The 19,590-nt window shown below is 43.0% G+C and overlaps 1 protein-coding gene across 1 annotated transcript; it reads left to right on the top strand.

Annotated features, from left to right (window-relative positions):
• The first annotated feature begins 719 nt into the window (after positions 1-719).
• Positions 720-18,624, top strand: pla2r1 (phospholipase A2 receptor 1). Its single transcript, XM_068753403.1, has 30 exons — positions 720-864; positions 2,322-2,702; positions 2,786-2,959; positions 3,095-3,259; positions 3,500-3,613; positions 4,373-4,522; positions 4,621-4,815; positions 4,901-5,064; positions 5,377-5,487; positions 6,800-6,912; positions 7,227-7,396; positions 7,500-7,708; positions 8,230-8,375; positions 8,888-8,972; positions 9,078-9,213; positions 9,293-9,328; positions 9,635-9,795; positions 10,916-10,980; positions 11,485-11,588; positions 11,687-11,823; positions 12,953-13,070; positions 13,199-13,338; positions 13,829-13,970; positions 14,856-15,091; positions 15,814-15,994; positions 16,091-16,225; positions 16,425-16,547; positions 16,616-16,792; positions 17,264-17,299; positions 17,407-18,624. The coding sequence occupies exons 1-30, from the start codon at positions 720-722 to the stop codon at positions 17,622-17,624; spliced, it is 4,467 nt and encodes a 1,488-aa protein (XP_068609504.1). The 3' UTR covers positions 17,625-18,624.
• The last annotated feature ends 966 nt before the right edge of the window (positions 18,625-19,590 follow it).

Raw genomic sequence — 19,590 nt, 5'->3', positions numbered from 1 at the left:
TCAACATCTTATTATCTGTCCCATCTGTACACTTTGTATTTTCTCCCCGAAGAGAAGCAGAAGAGAATGAATGAATGAATGAATGAATGAATGTTGGGCCCAGGGTGACAAATTACACTCCCGCTGGCACTGTATACAGAGAATTCCATTTAGAAAAAGAAAAACACGGACTTTTTGATTATTGATGGGACTTGGGTCAGAACAGACAATTAAAAAGTTTGGCTCCGACATGGGGAAAGAATCAGATCCGGGATTGTTTATGCACACAAAGTAATATTTTTTCACCTGTGTGTGCAATTTGGTGCAGATCTCAAATAAAAATCCGAATCCAGTAAAATACAGACCACCGAGACTACAAAGGTATTTGTAGGGGACTACAAAGGAGATGGCTGCGCATTGGCGGACAATCGTTCCTGTGGTTTAAAGCAAAAACTAATCTGCAGTTTCCCTGCATCCACGTTAGTATGATGTCTGTTTATTTGCTGAAGGCCTTTTCCTCCATAACGCGCTGCGTTTGAAGCGCGTCTGGAGCGGCAGGAATGCTGCCTGCAGCCCGCAGAGCAGCAGCGGCTCCTCCGTCAGACGTGACGTCGCTGAAAAACTTCACCCGGACAAAGTTTTCAACGAGGGAAAAATCCAACGAGCCCGAAACGCGCTCCTCTGACCACGGAGCCTCGGAATGTGCGGACATTGTCTCTACAACGCACCCGGTCGTCGACATGTTCATTCGGCTGTTCTGTCTCAGCGGCTCCGTGGCGGTTTTGGCGACCGTGTGCGCAACGCTGTTGTTGGCGAAACGTTGCCTGTGTGTCGCCGAGGAGGACGGCGAGGTCCTGGAGAAAGAGCAGCTCATGGAGTTTTACAGTAAGTCGGAATCATCCTGCTTTTGCAGCCGTCGGTGCTTTTGCAGCCCCCCCCCCCCTCCATCTCCTGCAGAAGAAGTGCGCTCGGCGCGTTCTGCTGGGATTTAACGCGCGTCGGAAACATCCCGAACAGCTTTCTTGCGCAAATCGTGAGTTTTTACTATCCTGACAATCCTCACGTCCTCCAGTGGCCCCCCGGACCACAGTTTGAACCCCCGCCGCAGCTTTGGCTCTGATTACCGGCAGTAATTATTATTTTTTATTATCTTGTGAAAAGGACCGCTCAGAAGCTGGACGCTTTGCGCCAGTGAAGTTTGGTAAAGAGAAACCATTTTTTTTTAGTCCCATAGATTAATTAAATTTACAGAGAAGAACATCAGTCTGACTGGATTTTAGCAGCAGGGCTGCTTTTTCTAATCAGTTTTGTTGTTGTTGTCATCAAATAACCTCAAACCGTTACTTCTCTACTGTGTCAAAAAAAAGAAGGGAAAAAAATGCTTGTGTTTCCAATTTTTGGTTCCAGTTGTTTTCATGTGTAGATGAAAACGTTTTGGGGGTTCTAGACTTTTCCTTGGAAGTACTTCATCTTAGGCGTACTCTAGAAATGATTTCTTTATTAATCAAATAAATCACTGAAAATGAACATCTTATCTCACAATCTTCACGATTGCTCATTTTATACAGATCCGATGTGAGTTCATCATTGTTATGGCGAAGTCCGTGCCAGCATAAACGCGCAGGGAGGATGTCAGGACTTCTCCCACTGAATGTGTAACACCAGTGACTTTAGTTAAACAATCAAAGTGAATTAGAATTTGATTCAGTTCTACGAATACACGATCTTTCCTCCAACTTTTTTTCATTGCAGCCATTTGTGTTTGGGTTGAATCAGAATGTCTGGTCTGATCTATCCCCACCAGGAACGCCGTGACAACGGTGAATTCAGCCGTCATGATCTTTGTTTCAGTTGCATAATTCCTTTTAATTTTTCACGAAGTTTGCCACCCATAACAACCAATTTATAAAAGTGGCTTCTTTTACTATTTGATGACTGAGATGTTTGTATTTCTTTCATTTCCATGGTTACACATTGTGTTTAGTCTTATCTGTATGTGGGATTTGTCTCGGAAGATGGTCTAAGGGATATAATATTTCCACATCTGTCATCTACTGGGGAGATGCCTTTTGATCTTTTTGTATTCTATTTTTCTCATTAAATTCCTGTAAGAGTCTCCGGTTCATCACAGAGACAGATAGTCGTATTCATGCCTACGTTCACCAATACTTCTGTGTTGCGTGTTTTTTTTTTTGGTGCTGGGAGGAAGCTGGAGATCTTGGAGGAAATCCAAACGGGGGGAGAGATGCAAACTTCATAGCCTCTCCTCCTCCTCCTCCTCTTCCTCTTCCTCTTCCTCTTCTTTGCCTCACCTCTGCTCTTCTCATCTCCTCTCTTTCCAGAAAAGGGTCTGTTCGTCCTGGAAAGCGAGCCGCTGAAGCGCTGCATCATGGTGGATCGCTCTAACCTGGTGCTGGAGGACTGCGAGCGGCCCACGCGTCGCATGCTGTGGAAGTGGGTCTCCTGGCATCGCCTATTCAACTTGGGCACCGGCACTTGTCTGGGCCTCAACCTCTCGGAATCAACGCAGCCCCTCGGCACGTTTGAGTGTGACATGACCGCTCCTGTGCTGTGGTGGCGCTGCACTGGGAACATGCTGTACAGTGCATCCCAGTGGAAGGTGGCTGTGGCCGGACGCTTGGTGGTGGTTAAGAAAAACTCTTATCACGAGTGGAAAAGGTACAACACTCCCAGAGAGGGGCCCTGCTCGGACCCGTATGATGGTACGGACCTTCCTGGTGACATTTCACGCGGCAATCATTTCTTTAGGATGTTCTCTAAATCACGCTGGCTGTGTTTTATGCAGATATCCACACTTTGTTGGGAAATGCGCACGGCATGCCGTGCGCGTTGCCCTTTAAGTACAACAACAAATGGTACCATGAGTGCACGACTGAGGGTCGGGAGGACCATCTGCTGTGGTGCGCGACCAGCACTCGCTACGATGAGGCCGAACGATGGGGTTTCTGTCCTGTGCAAGGTAAAGAGGGAGATGCGCGCGCACACACACACACGTGGACACCTGCTGTTTGAACTTTGTAATGCATGCGTTCTCATTGTACATTTTTCTTTCTCGGTGTTCTCCTACCTCTTTCATGTGTGGCTGTTTTCATAGATTCCAGTTGTGAAGATTTCTGGGAGTCAAACCGGGAACTCCGTGCGTGCTACCAGTTCAACCTGTACACGATCCTAACGTGGAGTCAGGCGCTGTCGACCTGTCAGGCTCAAGGTGGAAACCTGCTTAGCATCACAAGCCTGGCAGAGCACAGGTACATCAGAGGTAGGAATCTGGAATTAGGCACACAGGAGTTAAGCATCAATCCGGTTCACAAGCAGCTCATTAGAAAAATGCACTGTGTATTTGCATTCCTAAAGTTTGAGATCTTTCCTTGGCCTTTTTTAACTTTTCTTTTATCGCTTTCTTGGGCTGGTCCGTTGATTTTTAAATCTCACAGTAAGGGGAGCATTGCTGATTTTTACAACAACCTGATAACATGAGATGTGTTACAACATACAACAGACCGTCTTGCGGGTGTTGGAGCGAGGGTGTGGATTGGGCTGAACCATCTGAAGGATGGGCGGGGGTGGCAGTGGTCCGATGGAGCTCCTCTGTCTTTGGTCAAGTTCACCACAGGTACTGGTTATTTGTTTCATTTTATAGGGCATTGTCATGAGATTTTACGTGAATATATTTGGTGTATAATAGTTACACAAATGATAACCTGCATTTTCTGATACATAGTTGAACATTTCTGCGTGTCGACTGACCTAAATTATTGCAACTGATTGATAATTACATCCATGAAATTGCTCCCAGCGGCATTTTGATTATCTTTCAGTCTAATAGATCTCAGTCCAACAGAAATACAGAGAACAGTCCTTGTACGTTTTGTCATTTTGAGATGGAAATTCAACAAACCATATTTAACAGAATAGCACAAGAATTGTTATTTGTGTGAAAAAAAAACAGAACATAAACTACAAATCCAGCAGATGTAAAAGATTAATAGTGCATTGCATGCATCATTCAGCCAAAGACAATTCCCCCCCCCCCCCCCTCTCATTATATATATTTTGAAGACAGTTGTATTAAGAAGAGGTTTCACTTAATTGATACAGGATTATGTTATAATCATTATTTTTAAAATAGCACTAGAAAGACACCTTAATATTAATATTTTTTTACATAAAAGTTATGTGTTTTGTAGCTCATTTAACATAAACAGAATAAATATATCACTAATGTAATAACAATGCTTCACAATCATTCATGGGGTTTGTCTCCATCGTATACTGCAGCCCCAGTTTGAGGCAAAGACAATAGTCTGGAGCTTGTTGGACTCCAAACAAGCCTGACACGAGACTGAACTTCCTCCCTCTGTGTTGCCGTCAGGTCTGCCTCCCAGCCCGCTTCAGGATAACAGACAGTGTGGGGTGTACAACTCAGCCTATGAAGGCCACTGGCAGAGCCTCTCCTGCGAGTCTGCGCTGCCTTACGTCTGCAAGAAGACGCCCAACGACACGCAGAGAGCCGATCCGCTCGGTGAGAGGCTAGACCACAACAGGAATGAGCATATTACAAATATATTATCTGCATGGGCTGTGGCGTTCTGATGTCTCCTCCTCTTCGACCTCCTCCAGAGAAGTGGCAGTATTTCCCTACGGAGTGCGCTCGTGGCTGGTGGCCTCATAACGGCTTCTGCTACAGGCTGCTGCCCGAAAGCGAAGCAGGAACCTGGGAGGAGTCTTCTCAGGCCTGCGGTTCTCAGGGGGCGAACCTCACCAGCCTCCACTCCTTGTCCGAAGTCGAAATGCTGCTCAACATCCTCGCTAATTGTAAGGAGCACTATGCAACACAGACGCGTGGCGTTCTGTTTGTCGTGGCTGCACTGAGGGTATACGAATGCCGCGGTGTGTGTAGATTCAGGGGAGAGCGCAGCGGTATGGATTGGTCTTCGAAAGCACGCATCCTTGCCGGCTGTGGCGTGGTCCGACGGCACACCGGTGACTCTCACTCTCTGGCACCAGTATCACCCCCCTCACAACCTGACGGATGCTGCGCTCTGCACCAAAACAGACACAAAGGTGAGAACCCCTGTGTTTGTGCTTCACCTGTTAAAGCTCAATCACAGCAACTTGCCCTAAATCCTTCCCGCAATAGCGAATTAACAATTCTGTTGTTGTTTGGTCCATGTTTCAATCATAAGTTTCTAATAACTCAGGACAGAGATATTCGAATATGAATGTTTTAGCAGTTGAAGAAAATGCACAAAATCTCTCATTTGAGAAGCTGGAATTTTTCGACAACTTTAATCCAATACCATTAAATAACTGCAAATTAATTTTCTATTGATTGGCCGATTATTTACTTGTGTGTTTAATCTAATGCTGTCACAGGAGGGCAACTGGCTTTTGACCTCATGTGACGAGCGACTGCCTGCTGTGTGTAGAAGAACGAGCGAGAGTCAAGTTCATCACAGCGGAACCTGGGACGAGGGTTGTCCTGAGGTAGCGAAAGGAATGCGCACAACAACACACACGCACACACACGCACACATCCAGGTCAACGTGTACTGAATGACTGAAGGGTCTTTAAAAACAACATCAAGGCAGAGCATTCCATTCGATTTAAACTTATGGGTTAACATGGGCTTGACGAACCTGGTGTAAGGCAGGACTGTGTGTCTGGTCAATGTGCGTGCATGCAGACGTCATTGAGCGCCTCAAATTCTTCTGAAAGATATAATTCTGGCCTTTTCATTATTCACCCAAATTAGAAGACATTTCTCTCTCAGAAAATGTTTTGTCCAGGGTATCAAGAATGAAACACGCCATCCAAGAACTCATTTTGTGGGGAAATAAATTGGACTTTGTGCATACAGAAGGCATAATTGTGCCTTTTGCCATCAAGAATTGTCGTGTTTTTAGTTTGTTTGTTTGTTTTTGCAGTTCCACGGCAACAACTTTGATATATACTTAAGAGGTTTCTGAAGCACGCTACCTTTGCAGAACTGATGCCACCACACTCTGCCAAAAAAAACAAAAAAGAATTCACCCTCTTCCTGACTGATTTATTTTTAACTCTGCAAGGCAGATTATGTGGTTGTCGGCGGAGTTAAAATAGCTACATACGGATCAGGATGTGCATCAGGCTGAGCCGCACGCCTGCTGCAGTTCTGAACTAGTCTGCCTCCCCCCCGTTGGGAGCACAATAAGATGATTCACCCCCGTGTTGACGCATCGTCTGACATTCATGCTGCGCCTTGTCTCGGTTTTACGAGAGGATCAGACCCTTGAGTCATCGAGCTGCTTCTCACCCTGGGTCAGGAGTTCAAAAACAAAAAGTACCTGCAAGCACAATACCAGTGGGCATTCTTTAGTGCTTTCTGATCATTCCATTCAGTCGTCTCTTTGCTTTCTTGGTTGTGCAATCGGGCAATGCAGGTGATAACATGAAAGAATAGCAGCGGTGCAACTTGTTCTATAGAAAGTTGATGCTTTATGGAGGACAGGGTGGCAAATTGACAGCACTAGTCAAACCATCACACATTCTAACACACAGACTTACATATAATTGCAAACATGTATACTAATACATACTAGTACAGTTCTTTATTTCACATCCCTACCTCTTACAGTTGATCCTGTAATATTTATTCTTCTTTATATGTGTGTCTTGATTATAAATTGTATATACAGTTACTTTTTTTGATATTGAGGTTAAATGATTTTATGTTTTGCACATTGAAGAAAGGAAAGCTGCAGGTTTGAATGAGACATCGATGCAGTTTGGTGGATGGATTTGTTGATGTCGTTACAGGGCTGGAAGCGACACGGTCATTCGTGCTACACCGTGACGAGCCACGAGCAGAACTACGATGATGCACTGATGGGGTATTACTGCGAGGCGCCTCTTCTTAATGTGGAAAACAGGTGCTTTTTTTCCCTTTTGCTTTTACGACGAGTCGATCTTTCGCATGGCATAGAAATTATAACAAGGCTGCATTTTATACCAGTATTAGTTTTTGTAGTTTCCATATAAACATGTACCTTTGGGTGACTGAACGACTCATATTAGCCTCACCCAACCTTACAAATGCATCAATCATAAGTTTGCCTTAGACCTTCAAAAGTTTCAACAACTTTTTTTTCATTGTGTTTCCATCTAAATAGGATTTGTTCTATGTGGTGAGTCTTAAGTGTGATCATCTTGATCATCCTCTCCTCTCTTCTCCTCCTGCTGGTAGATTTGAGCAGGCATTCGTCAACAGTTTGCTGAGTGAGAGTGGAGCTAAGGACGGCACGTATTACTGGATTGGCCTCGCGGACCTGAAAAGAAATGGAGAATACCGTTGGATTTCTCATAACGACTCATCTTCGCCTCTCACCTTTACAAACTGGAACAAACACCAGCCAGGTGGCTGTTGGGGGGCGGGGGGGTTAATGGATGGTTTTTGGTTTTACAAATTGTTTTCACTCCTTTTCAACTTCCTCCTCTCCTTTCCCGTTCATTTCCTTAGTCAGTGCTGATGGCTGTGTTGCCATGTCAGGTGGCCCTGCTTTGGGCCACTGGGAGGTGAAAGACTGCAAGTCCCATAAAGCCTTGTCGTTGTGCAAACAGAGCATCAGCAGCTACCATGATGTTCAGCTACCAGAGCACCACGTCGACGCCTATGCCCCCTGTCCTCCAGGGTGGGAATCACTCCCTGGACTGTTTCACTGTTTTAAGGTGGGTTCATCCACTCATAGCCTCTCTTCTTTTATTTAAGTGCATCTTGTCGTCCTACAGCTGAAGTTTAATAGGTCAAGCATAAGTCAAGTTGACCCCACCAACACTGACAGAAATGCACTTAATGTAATATTTGCTGTTCAAGTCCAGCTTACTCCCCTTATAGAACTACAGCCTATCCCAGCATGCAGTGGGCCACTAAGTCATGCAAACAGAGAAAAATATACTCTTATAGATATACTCATAGGGAATTTATTTACATAAATTCCACAAGATCAAATTGTTCAACCAGCAGTCAGAACCTAAAAGTTGTTTAATTTAGCACCATAAAAATAGTTTGAGTGGCGCTTAGTAGAATGCAGAGCTCCGCATATGTCGAAGAAGGCTACACATCAAAAATCACAACATTAGAAAACAGGCAAAACAAATAGACTTATGAATGCGTCATTTTATGCACAGGCACCACAACATTTGTTGATTTGTTATCTGTTTATATGTCAGCTGAATTCAAACTCTTGTAGGTGTTCCACGACGAGAAAGTCCTGATGAAACGCTCCTGGGTGGAAGCAGATTTTTTCTGCCAGGCCCTCGGAGCTCAGATGGCCAGTTTCCACCACTATGAAGAGCAGGTGTTTGTTAAGCACCTCCTCAGCACAATGTTTGAAGGGTTGGTACAGCCGTCCTGGCCTTGCAGGAACGCAATAAGAAAAAACATTCATTTTTTTTACGTTTCTAGACCGTTTGTGTGAGTTGCTTTTGCAAGTTTTCGTTGACTCCTCCCTCTCCGACAGAAAAGCCTAAAGAATTTATTTTTATGATTGTTATTTTGAGAATCCAGACGCAGGAAGAGTCGCCTTAAATGTGGCGACTGTTGTGGCGACCTCTGGCTGCACACATGTCCATTACATGAAATACAATCTGGAGCTTCAATGTGAAGGACATTAAAAGTTATTAGTAAAATCTAAAATGCATTAGGAGGACAAGATTTATAAAACATTTAATTGTGCATAGAAAAACTTTTAAGGAACTAAACAATATAAACTTTTTTAATGAAAGCAAATTATATCTTGCATAAGTGTGACCTACATTTACAGAAAATGTTAAGTAAATTATGATGAGTTCATTTTCTCCACGCAGTGCTTGGCAGGACTTATGTTGCAGTGTGCTCTTCTTTTTTAGAACAGAGGGTCGCTGGTTTTGGGTGGGCTTGAATAAGAGAGATCCTGAACATCCTGGTGCCTGGGAATGGTCCGACGGTTCTCCTGTGAGTACACAGACATGTTCACAATGATTCTGCAGTCCAGCGTTGTTGTTATGCAGCAACAATCGGAGCTTAAATAAGTTTCATCTTTGCTCTGCTTTCCTGCAGGTGGTGACTTCCTTCATAGAGGACAAGAACGAGGAGGATGACAGGAGGGATTGTGCTGTGTACAGCGACCTGACCGCTGCTCTCGTGCCACAGCCCTGTGACGCCAAACACGAGTGGATCTGCAAGCTGCCAAGGGGTAACCACCGCCACGCTATAATATTATATATTCACACGTCTCTACTGTATCACTAACTTAAATCTGACTAATGTTACAGGTGATCCTCTGAAAAAGCCGTACTGGTACACAGAGCGTGAGTAACACTCTGATTCTTTGCATACACAAAACAGTGTTTATGAAAATACTTATTTTCCAAAAGTACTAATTAATCCTCTTATTATTATCTACAAATATTATTATTTTAATCTTATTACTGGTAACTTAATGTTTTTCTATATTTGTGTTTGTACTGTATTTTGGGAAAAAGTGTGCGTCGTTGTGTTTGTAATGTATTTTGGGAAAAAGTGTGCGTCGTTGTGTTTGTAGCGGTCAAGCAGGCAGGAATCACGGCATTTTACGATTTGCTATAGTGATCAATTGATCTTGAATTGTCCCACAGAGAGCGAGCCCTGGGTGTTTTACCGTGGAGCTGAGTATTTGCTGGCGAAGCAGCCCTTTGACTGGGACTCGGTGTCTCTAGCCTGTCAGATGATGGGTGCCTACCTGCTGTCCGTTCACTCCAGGGAGGAGCTGCACTTCATCAAGGAGCGTTTGCAGCGGGTCTGTGATTGCCACTGCTCACACTCATCCATAAAATTAAAAAAGCAAAAGCAAATGTGCAAATGAGTGCAATGTTTTGGTGAGCCCATGTAGAAAGGTCATTTATGCAATAATGTCTTTCACATATTGGCAAACCTCACCCCATCCTTGCTCATGAACGACCAAGCCTTTGGATAATAATACCTAATTGTGATAATAGCACCAATTACCAACCTTTTTATGTTTGATCCAAACAGATGTCTTTAGGACTTTCCACAACTTCCTCAGTCTTTTTCTTCCATTGTATCAAATTGTGTGACGCATCAATGACGTAAAACATTAATTATAAGGTCTAAAGTTTAACAAATGGTTGCTTTTAGTTTCATTCAGCATTGCCATCTTTATAGATTTGCAACATAAGTTATTAAATTCACATTTGTTTTAAAGTACTACAGTACTGTAATAGTGTGTTTTCCTTTCACCCTTCTTAAAAGCTTCACTTATAGTATATATTTTTTAAAGTAATAGTTTATTGAAAAATTAAACGTAACAATTTAATCTTAAGAAGAGCAAGAACTCTCACCACCCTCATGATTCAGCCGTGGACACTTTTATCCAGCCGTCAGGAGCACAATGCCGCACCCCAGCACACCGCCGGAGCAATGTATTTAATCACAGTGAATCCAATAAATGCCCCACTAGGCCCATTCTTCTAGTAGAGCACACACGCACACACACACACACAGTGAAAAGCAAACAAGTGCGAACACAAGTAACACACTCGTTCCTCATAAAAACTCAAGTGTTTATATACACTTGCCGACAAGTTGGAAAGTACCTCACATGTCAACACTTTAACGCTCGAGTGCTCCCACACACAGCAAAAGGGCTGAGTTTTCTTTGGGCTGGCGGGTCTCAATGAAGAAGTCTCTAGTGGTGTCGAGGCTTGCGAGAGGATAAAGAGATAAAGGAGATAAAGGAGTGGAGGCACAGGCTGAAGAGAGCACCTGAATGGCCGCTCATGTACGAGCGGTTCTGAAAGTCTGATCCTGCGGCCCACTTGAGGACCGGATTTGCAGAGGAAGAGGGTAAATGTGGAGCGATGTTTTTTTAATCTCTGTTCCTTTCACTGTTTCATCAGCTTTCTCTTGGCCCGACTGACTGGTGGATTGGTTTGTCTATTGGGGAGCCCGGAGATGAGATCAGGTAAAAAGAACTCCAATATATATTTTTAATTGACCTGTCTGTCTAAGCAAAGATGAAAATAAAGCTTCAACTGATTGAGCTGCTCATCTAATAATAATTAAATCATAATTAATTCAATCAAAATTAGCATAATTAAATCAAAATAGAGGTGTTTATGCACCGACCGTTCAACATGTTGTATTGAAAAAAGCTTTTATGCAAACAATACGATTTTATGCTAATCCTGACCTCGTCTAAGTGTATACAAGTTACCAAATCTATCAGCATTCTGGAGGGGACACCTTGGAGGTGGGAGGATGATGAGGATGGCATGGCTTATCTCATTAGACTGCTGCCCCCCCCCCCCCCCCCCCTGCCCAGATGAGGGGTAGAAAATGAATGAATAAAAACTAGGAGCAGTCAAAAAGAGAGAGATGCTAGATTGGAACATGTTATCTGTTGAGAACCCGCTGGCGATATCAACCAGTGTTGTTCCTTAAACATATCCGTGCATTTTGTGTACAGGTGGAGTGACAAGACGGACGTCATCTTTCAGAACTGGGCGGAGGGGAGTGCCAGAGGGGACCTGAGGCGAAGCAGGTCGTGTGCCGCCATGTCCTCCTCATCAGGTAAACACGCGTGCGTGTAGAATGACGCACTGTGTACGTGCACTGTGTACGTGCGCATGCGAGAATGCATAGAGGTTTGTTTTATTGGTGCGTTGCAGGAAAATGGTCGACCAGTAAGTGCAGTGATCCCCACGGTTATGTTTGCAAGAGGAAGACGGTGTCCGTGGTGGAGACTCCACGGGAGCCGCACTACATCGGAGGATGTCCAGAGAACTGGCTGTACTTCGGACACAAGGTAACGAGTGTGAAGGGTTCTAGATTGTATTTACAGCTGCATGTTTTACTGAGCGCTGTTTTTAAAGGTAACACTGGCCAAATCCTGCATCAGTACTAGTATTCAGTATTATTTTAAGTATTTATAGGCAGCATATAAATGAATGATGATACAGCATAGTGAAGTTGCAAGGCATTTTATGCTTGCTCCGCTGCTTTGCCTGTGTCACAGATGTCAAAAGGGCTCCGTGGGTGTTTTTGTTTGCTTTAGAGCATCACCGCTGTGAAACAATCGTACAAAAATCACTTTCTCTCTCTGAGTTTCTGCTGTGTTGTCCCTTCTTTCTGTCTTTTCTGCCTCGCTCTCTTTAGTTAGGGAGGACCGGCTGACCCGAAACTGAAACCTACTCATTGAAAGGAGAAAACTATTTGTGTATCCGCCCTGTGATTCAGATCCACTCCGAAATATAGCGGGTTCTTCCACGCTGTGCACTTTCCACCAGGTTTCAAGAACATTGCAGCAGTAGTTCACAGTTAGTTAATTCAAATGCTTTTCCACTTCTAAATATAAAATAGTGTACCGGTAGGTTAGTCAGCCGTAACCATTTAAACTTTTAAAGGTTACTTCTGTGATGTTTCATGTTGTTAAAAGTCCTTCGTTTCACCCTGTTCTCCACCAATCAGCTGCTTTGCCCCCTCCCCCCCGGGTTGAAGCAGGATGGTTGTGTTTATATTCACTGTTCCTGAGTAAGATATGTTGAACATTTCAGAATAACCCCCCACTGATGACACTCAAGCTGAGCCAATCTTGAAAAAAAAAGATCTGTTTTCGCCTTTATTAACGTGTTGATGTGAGATATAACCAGAGAAGCTCCTCAACTGGACTTTGTAGTTCATCTTAAGATCATTTGCTTCATTTACCCTGGATTTAATTAGAAGTAGCAGAGTTCTGATGAGGATTACAACCAAATGTAATATTCTTGTTTCACCACTAAAAATAAATAGTTTCTCTGTTAGTCAAAGTACAAAGTCAAAGCTTCTTCGACTGTGAATTGTGAAGCATTCAATAAAAAGTACCAGGGGCAACTGGGGAATAATTAGCATTTCAAAAATCGGATAGTTATATTTTGCGTGTGTGTGTTTTTTGACAGTGCCTCATGTTTCACCTCCCTGGTAGTCCAAAGGAGGGAAAGAGTTGGCAAGATGCCGAGTCCATCTGCTCCTCATTCGAAGGTTCGCTGGTTGCTATAGAAGATGAGATTGAACAAGGTCGGTACAAACTGGAACACACATTCATCCAGTGAGTGCCTTGGTGCAAGCAGCATCAGACGAGCACACTTTGCTTACGTGCTCCTCTGCTGGTATTCGTATCTATGAACGTGCCGTTGCTCCTGCAGCGTACATCACCATGCTGCTCCAGGGGAGCTCCGTAGGCGTGTGGATCGGCCTGCGGAACGAGGACACCATGAGGTGGATAAACGGGAAACAAGTCAGCTACACCAACTGGTCTCCGATCGAACCGAAGAGCTTTCTCACTGTAAGCGTCTGTGAAGAATTCAGGTTTACGATACACGCAACCTTTTTTATTTGTATTCATTGTTCATCTAATTTCTTTCACGAAGAGAACATAACTTGCAGTAATTATTCAAGTTCTGTATGTGTCTGCACTTCTACAACTCTGATTCCAAAAATGTTGGGATGCTATGTAAATAGTAATATATATATATATATATATTATTTTAAAAAGGCCCCTTTTATATTATATTAGGATACAATCACGTTAGCTTTAACCTGAAAGCAGGTCACACACAACATGCAGAGTTACACTCACTGCAGCTTCCTCATACAGTGATGTCTGTAACAGACAGGGGAATGTTTCTACTAGAAGAGTATTGGTTAGAGTATTCCTAAAGTAGTTTTAACATTTCAAATCTAAAGATGTGTGAATTCTGTCGTGCGTGTGTTTTGTGAATGGGTTTGCGTCCATTTGTTTACACTGATACATACTCCCTAACTCCCCCCCCCAGGGGAATGACTGGCTCAGTGGGTTTACTGACGAGCCACTGTGTACGGTTCTGTCCAATAACCACAACTTCCACCTGACGGGGAAGTGGTACGATGAGAAGTGCAGCGAAAGTGGTTTTGGCTTTGTGTGTCAAAAGCCTCAAGGTAATGCTTCCCCCTGATTTCTCTTTGGTTCTGTTCTGTTATTGTTTGTCTTTCAGTCTCACTCTTTATTTGGAAATGTGTTTCTGAGCCACATTTAACAAAATAATACTTTGATGCATTAACACGATGAAAATAAATCAAGACAATACCTATTTTCGAGGTTCGTAAAGCGTGAGAACGAGAAGAACCCCGAAGATCTTGTCTTTGTGGATTCTTACCACACTTTAAGCATGCACGTGTGTGTGTGTTTTTTCATTGGCACTAAAGTGCATTTCCATTATCAGATCTACCACGCTAAGTAATGCTGGACCGTGCCTCAAATGCCCAACCCACAGAGTTTCAGTCAGTTTCATGGCCTTGACTCAACCACCAGAGAGCTGAGAAGAAGAAAAGAATCGTCTTTGTTTTTGGTTCTCAGTGCCTTAAAGCTCCAAACTGAATCTTGGTGGTTATGTTGAGATTTATCTGCTTCTTAACAAAAGCCTTTAAAAAATGGTGCTCTAATTGGGACCATTGTTTTCATTTGAGAGGTCTTCTGAAAACATTTATTATTATTTTATTTTTTTAAGAAGTTTTGGAAAATATTTGGGAATCTCCACTGATTGTTTGGCAAAATCTCAATGATGGAAAGACTCAGAAGTCACTACTCGGATATGAGGGAGTGGTATTGATTTTCTAGCTCTTGTGAAGAGCTTGAAAAAGGCCCCTTTAATTGACTAATCTGACACCTAATATAATATAAGGAAATATAATTTCCGTATGGGATTATTAAAGTATTCTGATTCTAATTCTGATCAATAAATGTGTTTCCTGCATTAACATCAACACATTGAAGCAATTGATCTGATCCCGCCTACCTGTGTCTTGTTTTTTTTCTTGTTCTAGATATATCCAAGCCCCCCAACTACTCCTATCACCCCCCTCTCTCTTACAATATTGAGTACAGGAGTCGCAGCTACAAGGTTGTGTCTGGCAACATGAGCTGGTACGACGCGATGCAGATGTGCACGGAGGCGGATTCTGACCTGGTCAGCGTCACGGACGCCTACCACCAGGCTTTCCTCACGGTTCTCGTAAACAGATTGGCTGTCCCCCACTGGATTGGACTGTATAGTCAAGACGTATGTATTCTTGATGTAATAATACTCTATAATGTTTGGAGCATTGTATGTGTTTGTCTGGAACAGACAGCGTTCAGTCTGCCGAAAAAATCAACAGAAGAAGCAGAATTTGATCGATCTTGGTGCTGATTTCAAGTGGGCTCACTGTTTAATCAATTTCAAGTGTAATTAATTGAATGTGCATAAGATATACATCTTTTTTTTTTACGAGCATCCTCCTGAAACGACATCGTGATAGATATCAGGTAGTTAAACACTTTATAAACATGGAATATTGGGCTTGATTATCTGCCCTAACATAGGGTATTAGATTTCTTCATATAAGAGAAAAGCCTTTAAATAAAGCAGAATAGCCTGGAAGAAATTCTGAGAAAAGAATGACAAAAAGATTCCTGAAAGGGAAAGCCAAAGTGGCGTGTAGTTTTCTTTTTGCTAACGATGACAGTAACGGTTCTCCCACACGGCTTCGGGCTTTTTATTTTCCTATTTTTGGTCTCATACCTGCTAACCGTAAGTAGCAGAAACATGCGCTTCGCTTACTAAAACATGGCGCACACTGGTTATTTACTGAAGAGTTTAAAAGGAGTCAAATTAAATCCGAGGTTTAGATTTCGGAATTCTTCCTAATTAAAAACACACCCGGGATGCCGGAATCCCTGCGAGGATAATTGCGAGCGAGTCGGCGTGAAGGTTTTCTTGTCTGACTGTGACCTGCCTTACAGAGCGGCATCAATTATCACTGGTCAGACGGCAGTGACACCGTGTACACGCATTGGGATGAAGACGATGACGATGAAGACATCGTGACAGGAGACTGTGTTTACATGGACGTAAGCGGAGGCTGGCGGAGAGCCGACTGTGAGGCTCTGCTACCGGGGGCCCTTTGTCACGTCCCCCCGCCGAGTCAGTACCACTCCAGTGTACAAGTCAGAGTGCTCGCCAATGAAGATGCGTGTGAAAACACAGACTGTTGTCTCCGTCTCTCCCGCTCTCTCGCAGGTAGCAAACCCTTTATCTCATATGAGGCGGCGTGTCCCACCACGTGGGTCAAGTTTGGACAAGGCTGTTACAACTTTGAGCCTGTGGTGCAGAAACTGGCATTTGAAGAGTCACGAGAGCACTGCAGGCAGAAAGGTGGGAACCCTCGAGCAGCGGTTTGGGGCTACGTTCAGCATGGTGGATGTAGGATTTTAACAGATATATATATTTGCTGGATTGTTGTCATTCCAGTTTTTCTCTATATTAAGATGAGGTTGGTGCAGCCTGATATTCACTGCACAAACATGAGGATGATTTCCAACATGTCAGTGGTATTGTGCCTCTTTTTTTTTAGTCAACACCTCGGATGTCCTGACCATTGAGAGTGACACAGAGAATCGTTTTGTTCTGGAGCAGCTGTGGTCTTCGGGCTTCCTCCACCATACTGTATGGTTGGGGATGTATTTCGACATCGACAGTAAGCATCTCATCACTCTGCCATACGCATCGCCGCTGTTCTCGTTAAGTAGAAGCCTCTGTCTTTAGCTGATTCTATGTCCTGGGTGGATGGCTCGCCGATGGACTACACCAACTGGCCCAGCAGAGCCCCGGACCCCAAACTGCTGACTGTTGACTCTTGCGTCACCACCAGGGTGGTTGACGGGGTGTGGCGTTTGTCCAAGTGCGCCGAGCGGTTTGGCTTTGTCTGCAAAACCATCACAAGTGAGTTTAACCAGAGGGCCTTATTGTGGACTTCAGACACCTCCAACTGCACACATCATGTTGGAATTTTGGATGACCTTCTAAAGCTGTGTCCTAAAAACCTGCACATCTATCCAAGTCACAATTTCACAGGGCTGAAATTAAAAATAATATGCTCACCTGTCAGCCAACCCAAAATGTAATATTCCTCTTTTTTTTGTTGCGGAGGTGAGGAGTTATCGTAATGTAACAACAGCAGAAATGATTTCTTGCTCTTGAATATTCCTTCTGTGAGCCTCTGGTCTCAGCGTTTGATTGAAGAGATTTTCAGTCTTTACAGATTTATTAATGTTTGGTAAAAAACAAGCGTCTACAGTCGGCTGAAGAGCGGATATACACACGTAGACATTTTGACTAATTACTGTAAATCTTATTTAAGAACGAATGATGCGTGACATTAAATTTAATTTCACCATGTGTGTTCTTTCGCAGATTTAAATACAGAAGTGGAGGTGGAGCCTCTAAATGGTAAATTTGAATCATTAGCCAATCCGATAGGTGTCATTAAAATAAGCACTTTAACATGAGGCTGAGGCTTTATTAATCATAGAACCGATCGTGTTGTGTATTCCAAGGCTTGCATCATGGGATCATCCCCGCTGCAGTGCTGGTGGCCGTGCTGATCTTTGCCCTGCTGGCGGGCGTGATGTGGTTCGTGTACAAGAGGAACGCTTCACGTTTTCATGGCCTTCCCGCCCTCGGCAACGCTTATTACAGACAAACCAGCTCCCAGGGCACAGAGTCGGACGGAAATGTGCTGATCACAGACCTGGAGATTCATTCAGGAGAGTAGCGCAGGGAGGTCGCAGCTTCAAATCCAACTTGGGGGGCCTTTCCGTGTGGCGTTTGCATGTTCTCCCCGTGTCGGCGTGGGTTTTCCCCGGGTTCTCCGGGTTCCCCCCACCACCAAAAAATATGCAGTTTAGGTCAATTGGTTACGCTAAAATTGTCCGAGGATATGTGTGTGCGTGAATGATTGTCTGTGGCCCTGCGATGAACTGGCGGCTTGTCCAGGGTGTACCCTGCCTCTCGCCTGTAGACTGCTCCAGTAGATCCCGCGACCTGGATTTGAATGAATGACGCTGACTCTTCAGGACAGTGGGGAGACGATGACGGTGAACATGTCTTTCTGTAGTTTGTGTTTGAAGGTTGAAGGATCCCCATTGCTCACAAGAGTTTTCATTTATTCAAGCTGTTTTTGTGCGGAAAACGCTTGTGAATATATTTCTCATGCTGAGCCGAGAATGTTAAAGAAATGTTAACTTAAATGTTTGCAGAATGAGGGTTTAATCAATTCTCTTTTCTAAACTATAACAATATTTCAGACAAATTCGTTTTATTCAAGATTTACGCAGGACAAGGAAAACGTTTCATTGGCTTTGAAAACAAGAAAATTGACAATAAAATAGAAATTAGAGATATTTTTATGTTGTATGTATGTCCTTAAGAATTCAGGAGCTGTTTGAGCAGCACAGGTGGTATGGACGTTTTATCAGTATTACGTTTGTATTGTTTTCTTTTATTAAATATTGATACCAGAGGGTTATTATGTTCAAAACTAACAGGCTGTGTGCAAAGCTATAACTGATGGTTGGATTTCTTCTCTTGTTTCCCTTTTGTCTACTGATAAAACATAATTATTAAAAGTATTTTGTTTTGTGTTTTAATGAATTTAATTTAGGGCCACCAATTCCAGTTTTTACAACAGAAAACCTGCTGTGTGATTAACCAAGGAACCGAGGGATTAGAGGAAATTTCACGTCTTTCTAATCAGCCTATCGAATCCTTAGAAAGTCCTCATCATAAAACTAATTATAATCGCTGCCTTTAGCCACTCGGAGGTTTTGCCTTGTTGGTTCTCTGCAGGTTTGCTCCTTTGCCAGCTGTTTTGTATTCGATCAGTCGTCTTTGCTCAATTCTGTGTCTAATTTCCAAAATACATTCGAAAAAACATTTAAACAGTTGGGGGTTTTCATAAATACCGGCTGGATTTATGAAAAGTGATGTAATATCAGTGTTCTACATGAACTGTCCCTACTGTGCTGTGTTCATCAGCAAAGTAAGGATAAACCTAAAAGTTTCAATCTTTTTGAAAATAGTTATTTTCATGTAATGAACAATCTCAAAATGTTTATGTGGCTAAATAAAGGATGTGCTACGTACGGTACAGTGCATCGATTGTAACGAAACCAGACTCAGGTTTAAGTTTATTAACTATTGCACAGTTTTACTCTAAAATAAAAAACAAACTATTTCAAATATAAAAAAACTTTAGAAGCAAACAATCATTAAGCTCATCAATGAATTCAATTTGTTTACATAAATAAAGATATCAGCATGATCAGTAGCATAAAAGTAGCATAAAAAAAACTTCCAATATACAAAACAAATAATGAACGCCACGCTGTACTCCATAAAAAGTACTCGCGTATGTGTGAAGGGAGGCGCCGACACAAAGAGGCAGCAAATGCTGCATTAAACAGGAAGACCGCTGATTCTGCCATCAAAATAAAAGCACAAACATTTTTTGCTGCGACTTCTCTCGTTGCTCCCTGTATCCTCCCATAACCGGTGAAATGAAGGATAACTTATTTAATCTCATATTTATAAATATTGTCACATTTGATTTTTTTTTTTTTTTTTTTAATTACACATATATATTTTAAAATTAAACATTAGTAAGTAATGATTGGACTTAAAACAAACTGAAATTTTGTGATTCTGAGAGGCAATATTTTGGCGAGTTTCGGTGTGCCTGT

This window comes from Brachionichthys hirsutus, chromosome 1 (genome assembly GCF_040956055.1).
Source record: "Brachionichthys hirsutus isolate HB-005 chromosome 1, CSIRO-AGI_Bhir_v1, whole genome shotgun sequence".
Taxonomy (NCBI): Eukaryota; Metazoa; Chordata; class Actinopteri; order Lophiiformes; family Brachionichthyidae; genus Brachionichthys; species Brachionichthys hirsutus.
This window is presented reverse-complemented; position numbering and strand designations above follow the sequence as displayed.